Genomic DNA, 22,205 nt, shown 5'->3' on the forward strand with positions numbered 1-22,205 from the left:
CGTCTCTCTCTCCCTGGCTAAATCCCCTTGTCCGGAATGTCTCACTCTTTCCCGTTGGTGCCAGGCCCCTGCCTGGGAAGTCAGTGTCTACCTGTGACCCCTATGTGTACAGGTCCTGCTCAGATGCTTTCTCCAGCTGTCCTGCCCCTTGAGCTGTGACAGGGGCCCCTCCAGTTGCTTCCACAGCTCCACCTGCCCAGGCCTCCATAATGCCCTTGCTCAGTCAGCTCATGAAGTCCAGGCATCTCCCCTGGAGACAGAGCTCCCCAAGATCAGGGCCCGTTGTGTACCCTCTGTCATGTCCCCAGGTCCTCCCTCATGTAGGTCAGGGAGTGAGACAATGAACTAATGAATGGTGCAGGAAGTTTGGGGACTCCCTCTGAGGCATGTGGACTCGCAAAGGACTGTCACATGAACTACTTCATTCAGTCTGAGGAGAAACATCTCTCTACCTAGGGATTGGGTCTCCTGGGAAGATCCCAGAAATCTCTCTTGAGAGCAAAGAGGGTCCAATCTCCTTCTCCCTGCCTGTGATGACTCAAAGTTAATGGGCCAGAGTGTGAGCAGCAACTGGCTGCCTTGTGTGAGTGTGTGAAAGTGTGTAAAGCAAAGCAGGGAGAGGCTGTGTGAGTGTATCCAAGTGTGAAAGCACACAGGTGTGCCTCGAGTGTGTGACAATGTGAGTGTGGGAGTCTGTGAATGTGTGTGAGTGTGTAAGGCTGTGAAAGTCCACCTGGATGTGTGAGCATGGATATGAGTGAGTGTGCGTGTGCATGTGTGTCTGTGAGTGGGAATGCATGTGAGTCTGGGAGATGTCTGTGTGAGCTGACTGGAAGTGTGAGTGTGGGAGTCTATAAGTGTGTATATAAGGTGTGTGTGTATGAATCTATGTTTGTGTGTATGTGTATGTCTGTGATTATGAAGATGTGAGTCTATGAGCGTATATGAGCATGATTATGTTAAAGCTGTGGGTAAGTGTGCGAATGTGAGAGTCTGGTGCATGTATGTGAATGCATGAGCGTGTAAGTGTGAGCTTGTGAGTGCGATTTGTGTGAGAAGGAAAGTGAATATGTGTGAGCTGCGTGTAAATGTGAGTGTGAATGTGTAAGTGTGCAAGAGCCTGAGTGGATATGCCAGTCTGTGAGCATGTGACCATGTGTGTGTTAGCTGAGAGTGTGTGTGAGTCTGATGAGTGTGTGAATGTGTGTGTGAGCTGTGTGTAAATGCTTATCCTGCAGGGAGGTTGGTGGGAGACCCAGGGCAGTAGGAGAAGCTTGGTTCTCCCCTCCCCCAAGGCCATGGTCAACCCCAGGGAAACTCAGAGCTTCCACAGGAGATCTGGGGAGTCCCCCCAGGGAGCTAGCTGGAAGGCTCAATTTTGCCCTCGGGGGTTTATTTACTCAGAGGAGGGGTCTTTCCCCGTCCTAGAGAAAGCCCGGAGATGATTATTTAAAAAAAAGTACTTCTGAATAGATTCAAAATAATATCTACAAAATACGGGTAGGGTTTAAGAATAAAGGTACAACAAACACCTGTGAACCCACCACTCAAGTTTGGAAACGTTGCCGAGTGCCCCTTCCCATGCCATCCCTTCGCCCAGCAGTCTTTCGTTGCTTTCTTTGTAGATCTGAAACCAGTCTCCGCTCGCCAGCCAGTCGTTAGGGATCCGGGGCCAGTGAGGCCGGGACTCCTCCAGATCAGTACCCGGCGGGGCCAGAGCAGCTCAGTGCTGCCCTCTGGGGGTGCGAGACGCCAGCTTCTTCCCACTCGGAACCAGCAGGCAGCCCCGCGAGCAGCCCCACCCAGGTCCCCTGCAGAGACCCCCCGGGGCGGGGCACTCACTGTGCCACACGCGTAGGGCGCGCCTGGACACGGATGCGCACACGGGGCACTCACAAATTTTTGCATATAGACGCATTCCACCTGTTGTGAAGGGCATGGGTGCCACATTGAGTGGGGTATTCCGATGACAGCCAGCCAATGGCAGCTGCTGTCCCTAGGGAGTTGGCTGCAGGAAGGGGGGGGTCCCCACCGAGTGGAGCATGGCCTGGAGAACCTCACACTCGGGGCTGGGGGAGGCTGGGTAGGAATGTTGACTTTGGGGTAAATGGTTTAATAGAAGCACGTAAGCTGGGGGTAGGGAGGAGGGCTTTGGGCCAGATGCAGGGAAGTTTTTTTGAGATGGAGAATGGAGCGAGGGGCAGGACATAACGTACGGATCAGCTTTAGAAAGGAATCTCGTGTCCATTGGCCTGGAGGCAGGGGGATGGACACAGTGGCCCAGCCTGGGCCCCTGGTGCTGTGGGGGTCAGGGGACTAGAAAGGGAGGAGCCGAAGATGGTGAGTAGGGGCGGGTGTGAAGCGCAGGTGGAGGATGTCTCCAGTCCGTCCTCCAGCCGGGCCGCACCTCCCAGGACTGCGGAGCAGAGGCGTGCGACCCATGACGGCCAGCAGAGGGCGCTCCCGGTACAGATTTGAGGCTCCAGCCAGCGAGCTCGGGAGTCAGGGTTTAATCGGGGATGGTTCTTGGAAAGCCCCAGCCTGGAGTCCTGATGGAAGCATTCTGGCTTCTCTTTTGGGAGCAACCAAGCATAGGGGCGAGAAGAGACGGTCTCATGAGGTGGGAGCCCCATAGTGTCCTCTTTCTTCCTTCCCCCTGCTCCCTGGTCAGGCACTGTGTCTCCAGCCCCTGACCAGTGTCTCCTGGTGGTGAGCTTGAAAGCAGCCCCAGAAATGTGACTGGCCCGCCTAATCTGCCCTGGAGGTCTTCCTCTGGGCCACTTTGGTCTGCCAGGGCAGCCAGTCTTTCTAGAAGGTTCTCCAGAAGGAGAACCAGACGGTCTTTCCAGAAGGTTCTAGAGGCTCTGCCTCTGCAGTCTCCCTGGTGACCTCACTGGTTTCCTGCTTCCCTGGTTCACCTCCAGGTGGAGGACTTCCTGGCCTGGGGTCCAGCGAGTTCTCTCAGCGGGTTGTACCCAAGTAGCTGGTGGAATCTAGAGTCCTCAGGACCAGATGCGGCCACTTGTCTTTTGGTACAGGCTGGTGGGCACAGCCAGGTCTGGCTGGCTCAGATGAGGCGTGGCCAACCCCATCAACTCCTTGGGTCGGGGGGCATGATGGAAGAGAAAGTCTCTTGGGTTGTGAATGCCTCCTTCCACGTCCTGAGATCTCCACTCATGCAGAGGCACCTCCCACTCAGGTCATTCATTTATTCATTAATTTCTATAGTTATCAAGCACCACCTGCTGTTTCGGTTTCTGGAGACAGAGAGAAGGAGGCAGGGGAGGGTCCCTGCCCGTGTCTAGAGGAGGAGACAGGTAAATAGGTGTGACCACACGGGGTGGTAAATGCTTAGAGAGCAGTGAATTGTTTTCTTCCTCTGAACCTTGCTTTTCCCTCTGACTATCCCAGCCAGTGGCATCATTACCCTCCCACCTGCTCAACCCAGAAAGTGCGGAGTCATCCTGCCGCCTCTCCCGCTCAGGCCTGTCTCCCTGTTGGCCACGGTGCCCTGTCCTCACGCTCACCAGCTCTCTCCGGGGCCATCGCTTCAGCCCCAGGGCTGGCCCTTGCCCCCATCCAGCTTTCAGACTGCCCCCAAAGTGAGTCCCTTCTTTAAACTACCTGATGCCTAGAAGCATCCAAAAACAACGATCGAATGTGATCTGAGGGAAATCATCTCTTTGGAAAAGACACTGGGTTAAGCGTCTGCCTTCGGCTCAGGTCATGGTCCCGGAGTCCCGGGATGGAGCCCCGAGTCAGCCTCCCTGCTCAGCGGGGAGTCTGCTTCTCCCTCTGGCCTTCCCCATCTTGTGCTTTCTCTCTCTCTCTCTCTCTCTCTCTCTCTCAAATAAATAAATAAATAAATAAATAAAATCTTAAAAAAAAAAGAAATGGAAACTGGAGCAAGAGAGGACTTCAACCATCAAAAAGACAAAAATCAGAAAAACAACAGCAACAGACAAAGCTTCGAAACTTGATGAGACCCAGGGCTGGTGGACGTGTGGGGAAATGCTCTCAACATGGCTGGCGGGAGTGAGAATTTGTAGAACTTTCACAAGGAGATTGTTTTTTACTGTGGAAAATTTGAAATATACACAAAAGTAGGGAGAAGAGCAAAACCAATGACCGTGGGGCACCTGGGGGGCTCAGTCCGTTGAGTGTCTACCTTCGGCTCAGGTCCTGATCCCAGGGTCCTGGGATCGAGCCCTGCATCGGGACCCCTGCTCAGCGGGGAGCCTGCTTCTCCCTCTCCCTCTGCTGCTCCCCCTGCTCGTGTGCTCATTCTCTCTCTCTGTCAAATAAATAAAATCTTTAAAAAACAAACCAAAAAACCAAAAAGCCAGCAACCATATGTCCCAGTGTGGTAATTGTCCACATGATGCCTCTCTTGTCCCTTCCCTTTCCTGCCACCAACTTGTGTGGAGGAGCCTAGAGTATCTTCAAGCAAACCCTTTCTGTCATTTCGTTTCCCATTGGAAGGAAGTTTGGCAGTGGCTATCAAAGTAAGCGACGGATTGACACTTTAACCGGTAATCCCACTGCTAAAATTGCCCCCAGGGAGGTATTTGCCAAAGTTCGCCACGTTGCATGTTCCGGGAGGTTTATTTTACCGTTGCGTGTAAAAGCAAAAAATCCTGGTGACCAGAGAGGTGGTTGGTAGGGACAGGAGTAAGTAAATTACAGCTCATGGTCATGAGGCATTAAACAGAATGAGGTGGCTCTCCGAGAGATATGATTAACTGGGAAATTGAGGCATTGATGAGATCGATAATATCCCTTTTATATGGCTAAAATCTCTATATAAACAGACACATTAAAAATAAAGCAGAGCGCAGCAAAGCTTGGGAGGCTCTCTAGAGCTGCAGGACAAAGTCCAAACTTTTTAGTATGCCTTTCACGGTGGTCTTCCTTTCCAACCTTGTTCGAGTCATTTCTCCCACTGACATTACCCTACGAACTGGCCCAGGAATTCCCAAAGTGGGTTCCACAGAACCCCCAGCCCCACCTGCTCTTCCTGGAAGTGGCTCCCTGGGTGAATAAGTTTGAGAAACGCTTAGCACTTTACCCCCTCCCCCCCCACCAACTCCCCCTCCTAGGACAGTCACAATGCACATTAGCTTGTTAGGGACTCTGGGAAGTCGGCAGTAAAACAAACAAACAAAAAACTGACAAGGATGTGCCCTGCCCTGGCCTACCAGGTTCTCAGCCCACATATCTCTCACGAGCACCAGCCGGGCCCAGCTCCGGTACACCAGGGATGAGAACCACCGCTCTGTGGGATCGGCTCTGCCCCTTTCTGGCATTAGGTAGCTCCATTCTCACTTGCCCACCCCACCCCAGCCACCCTGGTCCTTCTTTCTAGTCCCCAGAGAGGTGTACCTTGATGATAGTGGGTTCAACCACTAGATCAGATAATCTAGCCCTTACCTCGGCCTAGAATGCCTTTCCTGTACATGGCTGGCTCCTTCCTTAATTCAGTTTCCTGCTTGAATGTCACCCAGAAGAGGCCCTCCTTGGCCCCCCGAAACTCTCCTATCCCTCTGTGCTTCCCTGGAGAACATATCATTCTCCGGTTTGGTGATGGCCCATGTCTCTCGCTAGAACATCTGCTCCATGAGAGAGCAAAGATATTGTCTGTTGTGCTGATGCCCTACCCCCGGAGCCTGGGACAATGGCCGGCACACAGTAGGTGCTCAACTAAGAGTAGCCGAACAAAGGCATTTCCTTACGAGATGCACCTTCCTTCTCGTTGCTATGGCACCTTCCTGGAAGTGCGGATGCAGCCGTGGCCTCCCGGGGATCCCCAGGTCCCCGGCCCACCAGCTGCATTCCCACCTGTGCCTGGACGACTTCTCCCCTCGTCCTCTCTGCCTGCAAAGCCCTTCCCTGGCTTCGAAACCCAGCTCTGTTGTCCCTCCCTGTGAAACTGTCTTGAGCGGCCTGGTCTGGATGAGTCGTTTCCTCCTGCTCCTCCCAAGATGCTTGTACATACATACCTTTATCACCACACAAAAAGCACTGCGCCGTGATGGGCTGTTTGTGCGTCTGTCTCCCCTTCAGTGGCCTGAGCTCATTAAGGGCAGGGCTTGGCTGACTCAGTGCGGAATTCTCAGCACCCAGCCCGGTGACTGCCACACAATGAATGCAGTCAATGGTGCTGAATGAAGTCCAAGTTTGGGCTCTCACTGCCTGCACCCATTCAGCAAGCAGCAACTGGGCACCTGCTGTGTATACAAAGTGCTGAGTTAGGCCTCGTATTGGGCCCGGAGATGAACAGAGAGCCATCTTTTGGCCATGAAGGATTACAATTCTAGAAAGGGAACAGGTCCACCTCCAAATAATTCTAACACAAGTGAGAGTGGCTAGGGCCCGTTGGTGCTTGCGTGGGCTAGGGGAGGGTATTAGTTGCCTGGTGCTGCTGTAACAAATTACCACAGACTTAGGGGCTTCAGGCAACACGCATTTGTTAGCTTACCGTTCTGGAAGTCAGAGATCCGAAATGGGTCCTACGAGGTGTCAGTAGGGCTGTGCTCCTTCTGGAGGCTCCAGGGGAGAATTTGTTCCTTGCCTTTTCCTGCTGTTAGTGGCTGCCCACGTTCCCTGGCTCATGGCCGCATGCTCCTGTTGTCACGTCTGCTCTGACTCCGACCCTCCTGCCTCCCTGTTAGAATGGCCCTCGTGATGATAGTGGGCTCAACCGGATAATCTAGAATGATCTTCCCGTTGCAATTTCTTTAAAACCTTTACATGCACCTATTATCTATTTTTTTAAAAGATTTTATTTATTTATTATTAGAGAGAGAGAGCATCCACATGAGAGAGAGAGAGAGAGAGAGCAGAGCGAGAGGGAGAAGCAGGCTCTTTGCTGAGCAGGGAGCCCGATGCGGGGCTCAATCCCAGGACCCTGGGATCATGAACTGAGCCGATGCAGAGGCTTAACCGACTGAGCCACCCAGGCGACCCTCCATTGCAAGTTTCTTAACCACATCTGCCAAGTCCCTTTTGCCACCTTCCGTACATATTCCCAGGTTCTGGGGATTAGGATGTGGGCATGTTTGGGGTACGTTGTTCTGCCTAGCACAGGGAGGGGAGGGTTACATTCCACGGCTGGGAGGCTTCACTAGCCAGCTTTGGAGTCATTGAACCCTTACTGAGTCCCCCGTACGAGCGAGGCACAGGGCCAACTGCTATGACATACTACCTCATCTCAGCCTCACGAGTTTGTCATGGAAGCCTTGTGGCCTCATTTTATAGATGAGGGAGGGAGCTGAGGTTGGGAGAAGAGATGTGAGTTGCCCGAGGCTACGCAGAGTCTCCAATGACCTCAGGCCCTTGGACTTGGACTTCTTCTTCTTCTTTTTTTTTTTTTTAAGATTTTATTTATTTATTTGTCAGAGAGAGAGAGCACAAGCAGGGGGAGTGGCAGGCAGAGGGAGGGGGAGAAGCGGGCTCCCCGCTGAGCAGGGAGCCCAACGCGGGACTCGATCCCAGGACCCTGAGATCATGACCTGAGCCGAAGGCAGACACCCAGCTGAGTGAGCCACCCAGGTGTCCCATGGACTTGGGTTTCTGATCACAGATAATGTGTGTGATCAGACCCCGGGTCTGACGATCAGGAGCTGCAGTTCCTCCCTGAAAGCGCCTTGCTGGGGAAAGTGTGTCACCCCCGCAATGTTAAATAACAAGCCTCCGGGGGCCCCGGGGCCCGAGGCAAGGCAGCAGGACCAGGGAGCTGTGAGGTTTAGCGGAGGGAGCTGGCTTCTGGCCAGCGGGTTGGGGCAGCTCCGGGACAGGCAGAGCTTGATGGGGAGGAGCTGGTGGGACGTGGGGGGCGGGTTGGGCAGACTATTCCATGGAGCCCAGGCCTCTGTGCAGGGGTGCTCCTGCTCCGTCCTCCTGTTTCGCCCTTGGGAAGGACAGATAACCTCCCTTCCCAGTGTGCACCTCCTCCGTTGGGAACACTGGGATTGAAGTCCCCCACCTGCCTTTTACCCGCCATTCTATGATTCTCTCTCCTCTGCTCCTCTCCTGCTTTGCTCTCCCTTAGTCCTCCTTCCTTCATCCTCCCCTGGTCCTCAACACCCGTCTCTGGGGTCCTCTCTCCCCTAAGCCTCCTCCCCGATCCTCCCCATTCTCTTCTAATTTTCTTCCCCTGGTCCTTTTCCTATGAGCCTCCCTCCCCTGGTCTTCCCACCCAGGTCATCTCCCCCCGCCCCCGCCCCCCTCACCAAAACAAAGAGCCAAGAGACCCCCCTCCCCCGCTGGTCGTGTTAAGGGAAGGAAGAAGGGGGAAGGCCATGCTCAGAACATCCCTGGGCGCACACCGGGGAGACACAGCCCCGAGCCCAGGCCAGCTCCCAGTCTCACGGGGGAGACACAGCCCCCAGCCCAGGCCAGCTCCCAGTCTCACGGGGGAGACACAGCCCCCAGCCCAGGCCAGCTCCCAGTCTCACGGGGGAGACACAGCCCCCAGCCCAGGCCAGCTCCCAGTCTCACGGGGGAGACACAGCCCCCAGCCCAGGCCAGCTCCCAGTCTCACGGGGGAGACACAGCCCCCAGCCCAGGCCAGCTCCCAGTCTCACGGGGGAGACACAGCCCCCAGCCCAGGCCAGCTCCCAGTCTCACGGGGGAGACACAGCTGCTTCTGCGAGGACGCGTCCGATCTGAGGGGAGAGACGAAGCCTCTCCCTGGGAGACTGGGCCACACTCACCCCTGGAGGAGATCACTCTAGAGCATTCAACGTTAGGTACAAAGGGGTGTGGATTAATAGGGAGCGACTGGCCTCTCAGGTAAAGGACAGAGTGAGCAGGTGGGGCAGGGCCCGAGGGCCCTGGAAGGTGGGTCTGGAAGGCTAGAAGGAGCCGGGAGCCCTTTCAGGATCTGACTTGTGTTTCCTCAGGCTCTAGCGCCCCCTCAGGCAGTGTGCAAGGTAACGTGGGGAAGGGGGTGCGAGCCCCAGGCTGCTGCCCTCAGGCCAGGGAAGGGGGAGTGGAAAGAAGGAGGGAGGAGAGGAGGGAAGGACAGGGAGGGAGGAAAAGGGAAGGAGGGAGAGAAGGGCAGAGGGGAGAAGTCGGTCCTGTCGGGCTGGAGCCTTCTAGCCCGCGGGAAGCAGCAAGAGTCCCCGCACACGCCTCTCTCAGGCCCGGGGTTCCCCTCCCCAGACTTCCTCTCCACCCAGGCCCTCCTCCCTTGCCCTGTCTTCCTGCCTGGGTCCTATCTGGGCTGCTCAGGCCTCTGGGTCCTTTTTGGGGAGGGGCCCTGGGCAGCTGATGTGGCTCTTCCCGGAAAGGGGAGGTGTTCTGGGTGCTGTGATGGGTCCATCCCAGGATGGAGGTTCCTGGAAACCAGTCAGAGGGAGGTGGCTGAGTCTGCTTGTCCCCGAGGAGAGAGCACCCAGAGACCCTGGTGTGTAAGGGGACACTTGGGGCCCCCCCCACCTCTGACTCTTCTAACTGGGAGTAGACTTTCAGGAGCCCGGAGAATGTTCCCCATCTCCCACAGCCCCTGGAGTGGAGGGTGGGGCTCTCTTTGGAGCTAGACAAAAACCCTGCGTGGGTGGATCTGGGTGGGGTGGTCCTGGGGCCTCGGGTCCTGGGACAGAGGCGGAGGAAAGGCCAGAGGAAGAGGAAGATTCCACCTGAGGGCGGGTGTGGCTGAGGCCCTGCTGGCCAGGCAGGGGCCTGTGGGCTCCTCGGTGGCCCTGCCTCTCCCATCCCAGGCCAGGTCCCCACAGAGGAGAGGTGAGGAGGTCTCCGAGTCTGTAGTACGCGGAGAGGAGCGGACAGGTACCCTAGTGGCAGGGGTCTGCGGGTAGAGGGAAGGTCTTTGGGACCCCCGAAGGATTTGGGGCCCTCTCCTCATCAGCTAAGCCAAGGTCCCAGCGGGGAGCCTACCCCTGGACTCCTGGGTCCCTCACTTTCCTGACCTCACCTGATATGGACCCTTTTCCTTGGTGGAGAGGGGAGGTGGCCATGTTTCCTATTCGGGTCCCTGTCTCCACCCTAGTCATCACTGCCCAGCCTCCATCTTCCGAACGATTCAACAAGCCCTTTAGAGCACCTGCTGCGACCAGGCAGTGCCCTCAGTTCTGGGTGGGGTGGGGGGTGGGCACTGTCCAAGGGGGTGACAGTTAATGCTTGCCGGGGGAGCTATAGGAGCCAAGGTCAGCTGGGCTGATGTGGTATGACCTTTGTCAGTATTAATATGCATCTATTTTTTTTAAGTTTATTTAGGTAATCTCTACACCCAACGTGAAGCTCGAACTCATGACCTGGATATCGAGGGTCGAATGCTCTTCTGACTGAGCCAGTCAGGCGCCCCTTAACGTGCATTTATTGAACGTCAACTGTATACCAGGGCCCCCAGGTTACTCTACACTCTGAGGCTTCCATCAACATCACAGAACCCTCTCCCCACACCCTGGTTCTGCTCAAATCTGAGGCAAGGCCTGTCTCTACTCCACCTGTGAGCACACTGGCTTTTCAGCAACCTCTGGAGAGGAGACCCAGGGCCTGTGGGCTTAGCCAAGCCTCGGCTGGCATGAATGCACTCTGGGGGATTCTGGCTGTTATCCCAGCCACCCCCTGGCTTCCTCCTCTGGTTGCCTCTGCCACTGTGCTTGACTCCCAGCAGCCTCTGGGGCTGGAGCTCTTCCTCCTTTTCTTCTCATCCTCCGTGTGGGCCAAGCAGCTGACGATTGCAGGGGCTGTGGGTCTGGTGCTTGGCTGCCAGGGGCCTCTCCCTGCCGGGGGTGGAGGACAAGCCCGGGCAGGAGGCGTCATGGCTGAGAGGACCTTCCTCCCCCCTCGCAGGGAGAGTGGGAGCTGCTGGGGCCCTGGCTCTGCTGTTAAAGCCCAGCCACCTCACCCGCCTGCTCACCACTCAAGTGCCGTGTGCCTCAGTTTCCTCTCCACACTGCTGGGAAGACGTGGTGAGGGCTGTCCTTGAGCTGTGTAGGAGGAATGTCCAGGTCTTCTTAGGCCAGATTTATTCATGCACTCCAGAGGGCCAGGGAGGCCTTCTGGGGTCTAACTCTGCCCTTTCACTCAGCATGGGAGGCCTTTCTGGGTTGGGGTGCCCTTGGGGATCTCTCTCTGGAGAGCAGAGACAAAGGGCCTGGGAGTCACCATTGTGGGGGAACAAGCCCAGACCGTGGCATGCAGTCTGACATCAGGCGGGAGGGAGCTTGAGGGGGCCAGATAGATGGTGGTGATGGTAGGTGAGGCCTTGGTGATTTTGGAGGGAGGAAGGAAGCTTCATAAACTCTCTGCTCCCTGAAACTGGGGCTCAAGACTAAGGTCTGGGAGCTTTGGAGGTAGGGTGAGGTCTGAGCTGTGGGATCTAGGAGGAGGCACTGCGGTGCCCCTGGCTGTGTTCCAGGTTCAGTGTGAAAGGCAGACACCCAGTGAGGCCTGCCTCAGGGGAGCAAGTCATTCAGCTCCTGGGGGAGAGGGGTCCCTGGGAGTGTGGCTCCAGCAGGGATGGGTAGGGTCTGCACTGAGTGTTGCTTTGTGAGAGGCTGATAAGGTGGTACAGGGCCTGTCCCTGGCCCACTCTGGTAACCCCAGGTCCTCCCTGGAGACCATCCTGGGTGGCCAGGAAGTCCTCCCTGATGTCTCACCTCCTGAGAGAATCCTGGTGGTCCGGTCTTGCTCCCTCGCCTCGGCTTCGAACCCCCTCTCCGTCCTCCCACCCTAGCAACCCTGGGGACCCCCAGAATTCACAGGTAGGGCCGGAGCAGGGTTAGGTTGGGGTTCACCCCCTCTCTCCCAGATAGCTTGCGCTGTCCCCACTTCCCAAGCGAGGAGAACATCTTCGCCTGAGAGGTCCCCCACTTTCTAAGCAGGAAGTCCTTCTTGCAGTCTAGCCTCAACATAGGTGCTCAGGCCCGCAGGGAAAACGTCCCTCTCACCCTGTCCCCGTGTGTGGGCTGAGAGCCTAGGCCACCCGCACAGGAGGCAGGTTCGCCCTCCCCTGCCTGTCCCTCAGGCCCTGGCCACTCCTGGAAGCTCCCCATTCAGACAGGCCTGGTGCCGACGCCAGTGGCCTGGCAGCACCTAAATCATTAGTGCCGAGGAGATTAGGCTGTAATCTCTTGTTGGGCACGGGCAGGAGCCAGTTGCCAGGATGTGGGGTGGCCCTGCTCCCTCGCTGGGGCGGCCCTTCCCCGGGGCGCGGCATGCTAGCGGAGGCACCGAGCTGTACGGATCCTGCTTCACCTCCTCCAGGGCGCCCCTGGAGAGTGGCTTTCCTTCTCTGCTTCATTCTTTCCCCTCTGGTCTCAGACCCCTGACCCCAGCTTCCCCGATGCCCCCACCTCTCCAGATTCCCTCAAAGACCACGGGAGGCAGGAATTATCCCCATTTTACCAATGAGGAAACTGAGGCTTGTGAACTGACTTCCTGTAAGGCTTGGATCCAGAGCTCCCTCAGGCCAGTGGCAGTGTCCATTGCCCTCAGATCCCGATCCCCCAGGCCAGGGCCTGTGTCCCCTCCCACAGATGTGGACTCATCAGCTGGGGGGTAGAGGCGGAATCCCCCCCCCCCGCCAGGCCTAGGGGTGCTCTCTCAGGGCCACATTGTACCTGGGAGAGGGTGTCACTCTGAATCTCTCCACCCTCTCCCTGGGGCCTAGGAATGCTGGTTGGGGGGTCAGACCAGCCTCTGGGCTCCAGGCCTGTGGAGCCTTGTTCCAGGCCCTGTCTGGCTCCCAGGGCTGGGTTCTCCGGACTGCCCCCAAGAATGAGCTCAGCTGCCTAATTGAGGCTGAGGACGGAGGTTCACCCTACCCTGGGGCTGTGGCTCCAACACCACCTTTGTTTCTGAAGACAATGGGCTGCTAAGAGGCCACCTGCCCAGGCCAGGAACAGGCAGGGGAGGGGGTCCCCGGGGACGCACTCGGCATGTCCAGCCTGAGCCCTAGGCCCTGGGTGGCTGGTACAGAAGCAAATTACATGGCTGGGGTTTTGGTTCTGACTTCAAGGGCTGGGGACCCAGCCCCCCTTTAGCCTGGCTATAAAGGGCTGCCTGGGGTCTCTGTCCAGACCAGACCCTGCTCCTGACCTGTGGACACCATGGTTGCCACCACCACCAGCATCCGCCAGTTCTCCACCTCCGGCTCCGTCAAGGGCCTGTGTGTGCCCGGTGGGGGCTTCTCTCAGATGTCCTCCGTTCGTGTTGGGGGCGCCTGCCAGGCCCCCAGTCTCCTGGGAGGTGGCAGCTGTGGCAACGTGTCGGTCACCTCATCCCGCTTCTCGGCAGGCTTGGGGGGCGGCTATGGCGGGGGCTACACCTGCAGCCTGGGTGGGGGCTTCGGCTCCAGTTTCGGCGCGGGCTTCGGCTCTGGCTTTGGCGCCTCGGACGCCCTGCTGGGGGGCAGTGAGAAGGAGACCATGCAGAACCTCAACGACCGCCTGGCCTCCTACCTGGACAAGGTGCGCGCCCTGGAGGAGGCCAACGGCGACCTGGAGGTGAAGATCCGTGGCTGGTACCAGAAGCAGGGGCCCGGGCCCGCCCGCGACTACAGCCACTTCTTCAAGACCATCGAGGAGCTGCGGGACAAGGTGTGTGGGTCAGGCAGCTCCCTGCCCTCTGCCCTCTGTCCTTAGTATCTGCTTTAGAGTTGGGATCCCTCCCAACTTTGAACCTTTTGGAACATTTCTTCTCTGCCCTGGGTCTCCCTCATTCATTTGTTCATTCATTCAGTCACTCTTCTCTCACTCGCTGGGGAACCCAGTCCTGTGCCAGTCCCAGGTCCCAGGACTGGAGGGCATCCTATATGCAGGGAGACTGGAGTTCTCCCTTTGTGTGTGGGGGGTGTATCTGGGGTGAGTGATGGAGGAGTGGCTGGGGTGGCTTCAGAACCTTGAAGGCAGCAGAGGGCAATCCCGGTACAGAGAACAGTGTGGGCTAAGGCACAGAGGTGGGTGAGTTTGGCGTGGCTGAGAGGGCTGAGATCTCCTTCTTGCTATTCCATTCTGGCTCTCTGCCTGTCTCACCTCCTCCAGGCAGCCCTCCTGAATGGGTGGCACTTGCCTTTTATCCCCAGATCTTGGGGTCCCTTCAACACTTTGTGGTTCAATCTATGCTCTGTTCACTGCGCTGATTTCACGGATTCTGGCATATTCTCGCCGGTGGTTTCGTTGTAGGTCCTCTTCACTCTCTCCATAATGGTCACTCTGGGGGTCCCTGAGGGAAGGAGCTATGTCTTCCTACTCAGACTGGAAGCTTCCAGGGGAAGGCATTTCTCTCAGTTAGTCCGAAGAACACAACATGAACCCACATGCTCATGACCTCTAAGCGCAGGGCCTTGGCATTCTGTGAACGTGGCATGTGGGTCTTCTGCACAAGCCTTGCCCCTAGAGGGTCCTGTGGTGCCATAGCCCCTAGAGGCAGGCGAGAGTACGAAGAAATGTGGGGATGTTTAAGGGAGGCCAGGTTGGGGCCTGCTCTTCCCTGGTGGAGGAACCAGGTCGGGTGCTGCCCTGTGAGGGGCTTTGCCTTCTCCTGCCCGGGACCTCAGCCAGGAAGGGAATTCCTGCAATTGCCCCCTGGAATCAGAGCTCCTGGGAGTGCCAGATCAGATACCGGGCTTGGCCCGAGCAGTGGGGAACCCAGGGGAGTCCTGGTGAGTCAGCATTCCGAGCTTTGGGGTCAACCAGCTGCTCACCACCAACCCCCAGTGCACGGAGCATCAGGCCTCCACCCCTCTGAGTCACTGCACCCGTCGGGGGTTTTCACAAGGGCCCCTGCTAGGCCCAATCAGCCTCCTGAGCAGGGAAGTGGGTGGGAGGCGGGTCTGTAGGCCACTGAGGCCAGGGATGGGTAACAAACTGGCCCTTGGGCTCGCTCTGGAAACAGGGCCTGACCCAGGTCAAGGGGGCTCAGACGCCCAGAATGAGGCTATTGGGGCGACTTTTGCCTGCTGGGGCTGCCTCCTCTTACTTCTCTCTGCACGTCAGCCTGCAGCCTTAAAAGCGTCCTGATTCTTCCTAGTGCATCTGCCACCTCCACCGAGATCTCTCTCCTCCCTCTGGGCAGCGTTTAGGGGCCTCCCTCTCCCCCTCCCACCCAACGTCTCTTGAGTGGAGCCTCTTGGCATTTCTCACACAATGACAGCAGTAGTCATAACAACCGGCCCTCTGCTCCCTCCAGAGCCCCTTCCCTGTTCTCGTTTAAACCTCTCAGATGACCCTGTGGTGAAAGAAAACTTTGCTCCAGGTTTCAGGTGGGGCTGGTCGTAATCTTACTAATTAATTAATTGGTTGCTTAATTAAACTAATGTTTCCTGTGGGCCAGGTACTTTGCCCAGGGCTAGGGATTCCGAAGAGAATGGTCACGGATGAGGACTTGTCCCCCTGGAGTGCAGAGTCCATTGGAGGAAATAACCAAAGAAATCATGGAAATATCACAGTTGGGAGAAGTGCAGTGAAAGAGATGGGCAGGGAGGAGGTGTGACTGGAAGGAGGGACCCAGATGGGGAGTCAAGGAGGGCTTCCTGGAGGAGGTGGCAATTGAGCCTAGAGGTCAGTTTAGTTGGGGAAGAGACAGTGAGTCCATGCAGCTTGGGCAGGAGAGGGGTGAATATGTATGGATCTCTCTCCTGGCCTCATGGCTACCTGTGCCTGGGTGTTGTGCTCCCACCATTTTGGGAGCCCCCCCGGCAGGGTGCACAGAGGGGGAGATCTCCTCTATTTGGCCCACTCTCCAAAGGGCTGCAAGGAGGGTGTTGCAGGGCCTTCCCACGGTGCTTGTTCACCTAGCCCACTATGCCTCCCCAGATCCTGGCGGCCACCATCGACAACGCCAGCTTGGTGTTGCAGATCGACAACGCCCGCCTGGCAGCTGATGACTTCCGCACCAAGTGAGTCTGGGCTTCGGGGCTGCCCCCCGGGGGCCGGTGGTGGGTTGGGCGCAGGCACCAGAGCTCTCTGTGTCCAAGGGGCTGTCCTGGGGCGCTCCTTGGCTCATGCCTCCACCCTTCTCAGGTATGAGACGGAGCTGACCCTGCGCATGAGTGTGGAGGCCGACACCAACGGCCTGCGCCGGGTGCTGGACGAGCTGACCCTGGCCAGAGCTGACCTGGAGATGCAGATCGAGACCCTGAAGGAGGAACTGGCCTACCTGAAGAAGAACCACGAGGAGGTGAGGCGGGCCCTGGGGAATGCAGGACAAACTCCTACAAGGAGCAAGGCCGGGGCCCCCAGATCCTCCTGGGCAAGGGCCACACCCTCAGTCCAGCGCCCATCTCTGGTGGGTTCCTGGCCCTGACCCTGGGAGACCCTCGGAGGGCCCTGCATGAAGCCTGGAGGGCCCTCTCCCTGCAAAGATACTGCCCTTGTCCCTCAAGGCACAGTCTGTTGAGTGGTGGCAGTTAATTATCTAATGAGCAAATCAGCCTAAGAACATGTATGCTAATTACTTTAATTAATTGTAATAGTGATAGTCATAACAACAACAAAATCTGCTCAGCACATTACAAGTGATTCATGGCAATTATTTCAGCTGATACTGACAGTGGTGCTGGGGGCAGGGTGCTCTTTCCTCCCTCTACTGGTAAAGAAACAAGCTCAGAGAGGTTAAAGGATTTATCCAGAGCCACACAGGTCTATCTGACTCGTAACCACACCCAGGTCTGAGGCCACCACTTTACCACCTCTCCCAGCTCCCTTTTTCAGAGAATCTTGCGGTCCTAGGGGCCTTAAGGCTCAACCCAAGGATGGGGATCCCAGACCCTGTAGGAGGACTGATGAACCCACTGCTTCCTTCTCAGCTGACCTCTGGGCTGGCCTGCGCTAGGGGAGCCTAATCTTAGAGCAGCAGAAGCCCAGAAAGTGTTTCCACTTGGCTTTGAGGCGGGTCATAGGGATTGCATCCCCCCAGCAGAGTAACATTTCCTAATGAGGTCTGGCTCCACGCCGATACCAACATGGGGCTGCTTTCTCTGTGCCCGTCCTGTGTGGTTGGTGGTGGGGGTAAGGCAGGCAGTCAGGGTGGTGAGTGAGACTGTCCTGGCTTATCCCCTGACATGCTGGGGAGTTAGCATCTCTCCTTGCCCAGCACACATTGGAACTGGGCAAAGTCCATCCCCGAGTGCGTGTCGGGGAAGATGGTCCATATTCATAGCCCTGCGTGTTTGAGACAAGTCACATCTGCCTCCGTCTTCAAGGGGAGGAACCATTGGGTTGTCTCTGTCTCTCTGTCTGTCTGTCATCTGTACCTGTCTCCCTGAGGCAGAGATAGTAGGCCCCGGGGTCTCTCTCTGGGATGGCCCTGGTTGAGCTCCTGCTCTCCTCTTGCCCAGGAAATGAACGCCCTGCGGGGTCAGAACGGTGGGGACGTCAGTGTGGAGATGGATGCCGCCCCTGGTGTGGACCTGAGCCGCATCCTGAACGAGATGCGTGACCAGTACGAGAAGATGGCCGAGAAGCACCGCAAGGACGCCGAGGACTGGTTCTTCAGCAAGGTGGGTGGGCATGCGTAAGCAAGTGTGCACACGTGTGCATACGTGTGCTGGGTGTCGGGTACGGGCTGGAAAACTTGTAGATCCACAGGCTGTCCCAGCTGGAAGGACCTTTGGAAACCAGTTGGACCCACTGCTCACGTCTAGATGCAGAATGGGAGGCTCAGAGAGGCCTCAAGCTCACACAAGCCACACCGTGGCTTGGGGAACGGATCCAGATCTCGTCATCCCTGTCTAGGACTTCTCCCAGCACATTTGTAGGTGTGTGTGCGTTTGGATGAATAACTCATGCCCGTAGTAGACACACACTGAGCAGCTACAGTGCCCAGGACAGTAATAGGCACAAAGAATAAAACCTAGTTCCTGTCTTTGAGCAGTGCTCAGTGGGAGTATCGAATGCAAAGCGAGATGCATCTGCTAAGTGCCAGGTGGGCACAGAGGGTGTCTGTGTGCAGGTGTGTCTGCGGCCCCACAGGAGCCTGGGAGAGGTTGGGGGGGCGGTGAGTGGGTCTGGGAGGTCAGGGCTCAGGGGTGGACCCTGTCCTCTGCCTCACCTCTGCAAGCCTTCTCCAGCCCCTGTCGCCCGCCCTGCCTTTCAGACGGAGGAGCTGACCCGGGAGGTGGCCACCGACACCGAGGCCCTGCAGAGTAGCCGGACGGAGATCACGGAGCTCCGCCGCTCCGTGCAGAATCTGGAGATTGAGCTGCAGTCCCAGCTCAGCATGGTAGGACCCCCGACCCCCTCCCTGGCTTGTACACCTCACCCAAGGGTGGGCCCAGCCTTGCAGACTTCCACTCGGAGAACCTGAATTCCCCACCCAGCCTGTCCCTTCACACTCAGCGACATGGGCCCCTCTCTGCCCTCGTTACTGCCCCAGGGCGCTGGCTGCACCCGCAACCCCACACAGGGGGTCCCCCTTCTGGGCCCTCGCCCTGGAGAAGGGTCACACTTGGTTTCACCCGGCCACCTCTACTTTGGCCCACAGAAAGCCTCGCTGGAGGGCAGCCTAGCGGAGACAGAGGCCCGCTACGGGGCCCAGCTGGCCCAGTTGCAGGGGCTCATCGGCAGCATCGAGCAGCAGCTGTGTGAGCTGCGCTGTGACATGGAGCGCCAGAACCAGGAGTACCAGGTGCTGCTGGACGTGAAGACGCGGCTGGAGCAGGAGATCGCCACCTACCGCCGCCTGCTGGAGGGCGAGGACGCCCAGTGAGCGGGGCCCTGGGGCACGCGCTTGCTTCGGCGGGGGCCGCCGCATCCAGGCAGGGATGTTTGTACTGAGGGGACAGCCCTGGCAAAGGCCAGGAGGCGCAGAGGTTTGCAGGAGGTGAAACCGAGAACGCTGGCTGGGGTCCCACTGTTGAGGAGCGTTGAAGACCAAATGAAAGCATCTGGACTAGATCGTGTGGGAAGTGGGGAGCCATGGAGGGATTTTGCACAGAGGAGTGGTACTATCATCAAGATGTCTTAGAACATTCACTCTGGCTGCATAGGGAGAAATGCGACAGAGGGGAGCTGATGGGGTCAGGGAGACCTGCCAGGAGGCTTGGAGTGGGGAGTCCGGCCAGAGCAGCCCTACTGCAAGGCGGCGGTGGAGGGCGGGGAGAGGAAGGTGGTGTGTGAAGAGGATGTGTTGTAGTTAAAAACAGCAGGGCTAGTTGCCTGAATGTGGGGGTGAGCATGGCTCGCTGGCAGGATGCAATACGTGGTGAGTGACCACATGCAGGAGTGGAGAACGATGACCCTGGGTTTCTGGTTCTGATGACTGTGTGGTTGGTGATGCCATTACCTGGCATGGGAGAAAGAGCAGGGTGGGTGGTGATCTGGTTTGGAGCTGGGAGGGTAGATCAGGGCCCTACTCTCAAGTGGCTGAGAATGTCCTGGAGCCTCCACGCTAAGTCATGCATTCCAGCTTTTTCCTTCCCGATGATAGTGCGGTCCACCTATAGTCTAACCACAGTCTCTCAAGCTTTAATAGAGTCTATTTGTTGGGCCCTTTGGGATATGGAAAAACCTCTTGCTCAGCTTCTCCTTGTAAATCTGTGGTTAGTCACAAAATGTCCCTGGGTCCTCTTTTGGGGTGTCCCCTTTCTTTTGTCCTGCCAACTAGGCCTGTGCCCTTTGACCCGTGTGGCTGCTAATCTTTTCTGTGTATTCTCAGCTGTGATTTCTCTCTGGTTTGCCGGGACCTCTCTCCCCTTGCTCCACACCTCCCCAGCTGCTCTTCCTTCAGGGGACCGGGCTCTGTGCCGGCACCCCTGCCCTGACAGGCCCCCCTCTCCCTCCCTGCAGCCTGGCCACCCAGTACTCCTCTTCCCTGATCTCACAGCCCACCCGGGAAGGTAAGAGCCTGCCCCATCTGGCCTGGAGGGAGTGGGAGATGCCGAGGACCCTTCTGTGCAGGAGACTGGGGGAGGGGCTCTGACCTGAGGTTCCCTGTGTTCCCTCCTCTATGGCCCACAGCCACAGTGACCACCCGCCAGGTGCGCACCATAATGGAAGAAGTCCAGGACGGCAAGGTGGTCTCCTCCCGAGAGCAGGTCCACCGCTCCACCCACTGAGGCCCCTTTCCACCTGTGACGGCCCAGCCTCGAGGGTCATGGGGTAGCCCCATCGCCTCGGGCTCCCAGCATGCTACTGCCGCACCCCGAGTGCCCATCTGGGCCACCACCCAAATGCAGTTGCCTTTCTGTATCTGCTTTCTGCAGCCCCTCCCCGAGGGGGCCTCCTGGAATTGCCCCAGTGACTGCTATTAAAGCTTTGCCTGAAGTTCAATGCCTCGTGTGATCTGGTCTGGCCATTGGCGTAGGGCAGTGTGTGCTGAGGGACTGGGGGAGGAAGATGGTTTGTGGAGTGGTTGGACGCCCCTTGTCACGGGCCAATCTGTTCTGCCCACCTCCTCCAGGCCTGGGGCTCCTGGGAGGGCCAGAGAGAAGGCAGCAGAGTGAGGGCAAAGGGGTGGGGCAGCCCATCAAGCTGGTAAAGTTTCTTAAGAATCAGCCCGTGGGTTCCTGTGGGTCCCCATGGGCTGGTCCCTAGGAGGGCCCCACGGACTTTCTGCGGAGCCCCGCCTGTTACAGGGAACTCCCTGCCTCAGCCTGGGGCAGGTCTGTGTTCAAGATCAGAGGGAGCGGGGCTGGGCAGGGGGTTTTCCCAAGGTGTGGTCCAAGGTGCTGATGGACGAGAGGGGGTGGCAGTGGTAGAGCCAGCCCTGGAAACCAGCTCGGCCCCGCTTGGGGTGTGTGTGGGGCGGGGTGGCCGCTCTGTGTGTGAGCGTGGGGGGCGTCCTGTTTGCTTTGGTGGCTTGGTAGCGGCTGGGCTGTGGGGGGACCTCTCTCAGCGGCTGGCAGGGGCTGTCTGGGCCTGTCTGGGACATGGAAGCCATCAGCAGTCTGAGACATGACCACATTCCATCCAGCAGGCCTGCGGGGACCCTGGGATCCAGGGCCAGGCTGGGAGTGGTGGGCAGGGCAGGGCGGGGCTGTGGGTGGTGCAGGGCCCATCTTGAGGGGCCCCATTAGGGGCCTGGGTGGGCCTCTGGGGGAGGCTCCAGGGGAGGAGACCGGCTGGGGATTCTCAGGAAGACCCTTAGTCCATGTCCTTTCCATTTCCAGCTGGCCGGAACTTGAGTATATGCCCCTCACCCCACCCTGAGGCCTCTTCGGGCACAGGAGGGGTAGGGAGGGCGGCAGGTGACATGGCCCTCACCGTTCTTCCAGTCCCCTTTTACCAGGTTGCTCTCCTCCCAGCCTGCCGGGTCCCCATCTACAGCCACACTCTTCTTTGCCCGCCCTGGCCCAGGACACTCCCCTACAGCAGGGTGGTGGGGAAATGTTAGAGGAGGCTGGGTCACCGGGGTTTCCGGGGATAGGGGCAGTGTCAGAAAACTGGGCCGATGGAATCCTAACTCCTGGCGTGTTTCGCTGGTGTCGGGGCTCCGCAGAGGGCGGGGTCAGTGTGCCGGGCCCCGGGGCAGTGCCGGGTGCTGGGGCAGAGTGGGGGATGAAGGAGGCAGGAGCCCCGCCAGCCCCGTTCTGAGGTTAGGTGGGGGCAGTGGGGCCCTATCCCTCTCCAAGCCCCAGTTTCCTTATCTGTAAAATGGGGTGGTAACTCGAGAGGCACTGTATTGTGTGGTGAGCCCCGTGGGTTTAGGTCCAGTTTCCAAGGCGGGACAGGGTCTCGGTCCTCGCTGCCTCCCCGGCCGCCGGCCCAGGGCCAGGACTGCGTGTGGTGTGGTGTGTGGTGGAGGAGGGCGGCCTCAGGCTGGGGGCTGCCTGGCGCCCCAACCGGTTTCCCCACCAGACACAGGGGCCAGGTGGGCCGGGCTGGGGTGGCAGCTGCCTGGGAGGGCCTGGTGATGGTGACGTCCTGCCTCTCCTCTTCTCCGTATTAGGTCATGGGAAAGCATAGCTGGAGGGCCTGCCTGAATCACAGGTGACAGGCCTGAGACCAGAGACACACAGCCATGCGTGCAGACACCCAGCACCAGGGTTCGGAGAAGCGAGGCAAAAGCCCGAGGTTGGGAGGGGAGGGGGCCCACAGCCACCCGGGAGCTGGCGGGCAGCCAGGGGTGATGAAAGCTCAGGGGAATGGAAACAGAGGAGTGAGCCTGTTGTAATCGCTACGCCCACCTGGCGGCCTATAAAGGAGGCGGGCGGGCGCCAGCTGCAGCTCGCACCTCGGGCCTCACTCCTCTCTAGTCCTCCTGCTCCGTGCCAGCCGGCCACCACCATGACTGCCACC

The 22,205-nt window shown here is 58.1% G+C and overlaps 1 protein-coding gene across 2 annotated transcripts; it reads left to right on the forward strand.

Annotated features, from left to right (window-relative positions):
- Positions 1 to 13,058: 13,058 nt before the first annotated feature.
- LOC114201369 (keratin, type I cytoskeletal 42) lies at positions 13,059 to 20,196 on the forward strand. 2 transcript variants are annotated; one of them, XM_028094021.2, is made up of 8 exons: positions 13,059 to 13,565; positions 15,783 to 15,865; positions 15,990 to 16,146; positions 17,306 to 17,467; positions 18,064 to 18,189; positions 18,451 to 18,671; positions 19,755 to 19,804; positions 19,926 to 20,196. In XM_028094021.2, exons 1-8 carry the CDS (start codon positions 13,077 to 13,079, stop codon positions 20,021 to 20,023), a joined length of 1,386 nt encoding a protein of 461 aa, XP_027949822.1. In that variant the 5' UTR covers positions 13,059 to 13,076; the 3' UTR covers positions 20,024 to 20,196. The 2 variants fall into 2 exon arrangements, with proteins under 2 accessions (XP_027949822.1, XP_027949823.1); XM_028094022.2 differs by having other exon boundaries at positions 19,932 to 20,196.
- The last annotated feature ends 2,009 nt before the right edge of the window (positions 20,197 to 22,205 follow it).

Source organism: Eumetopias jubatus, unplaced genomic scaffold (assembly GCF_037043125.1).
Source record: "Eumetopias jubatus isolate StellerSeaLion01/CBP00866 unplaced genomic scaffold, mEumJub1_p1.0 scaffold_10, whole genome shotgun sequence".
Classification (NCBI taxonomy): Eukaryota; Metazoa; Chordata; class Mammalia; order Carnivora; family Otariidae; genus Eumetopias; species Eumetopias jubatus.

Bases quoted from the DNA above. Each gene is read 5' to 3' on its own strand.
- LOC114201369 (XM_028094021.2), top strand. From the start codon at position 13,077: ATGGTTGCCACCACCACCAGCATCCGCCAGTTCTCCACCTCCGGCTCC. The intron at 16,147-17,305 runs GTGAGGCGGGCC...CCTCTTGCCCAG, and splicing joins TGAAGAAGAACCACGAGGAG to GAAATGAACGCCCTGCGGGG. The intron at 19,805-19,925 runs GTAAGAGCCTGC...TATGGCCCACAG, and splicing joins CTCACAGCCCACCCGGGAAG to CCACAGTGACCACCCGCCAG.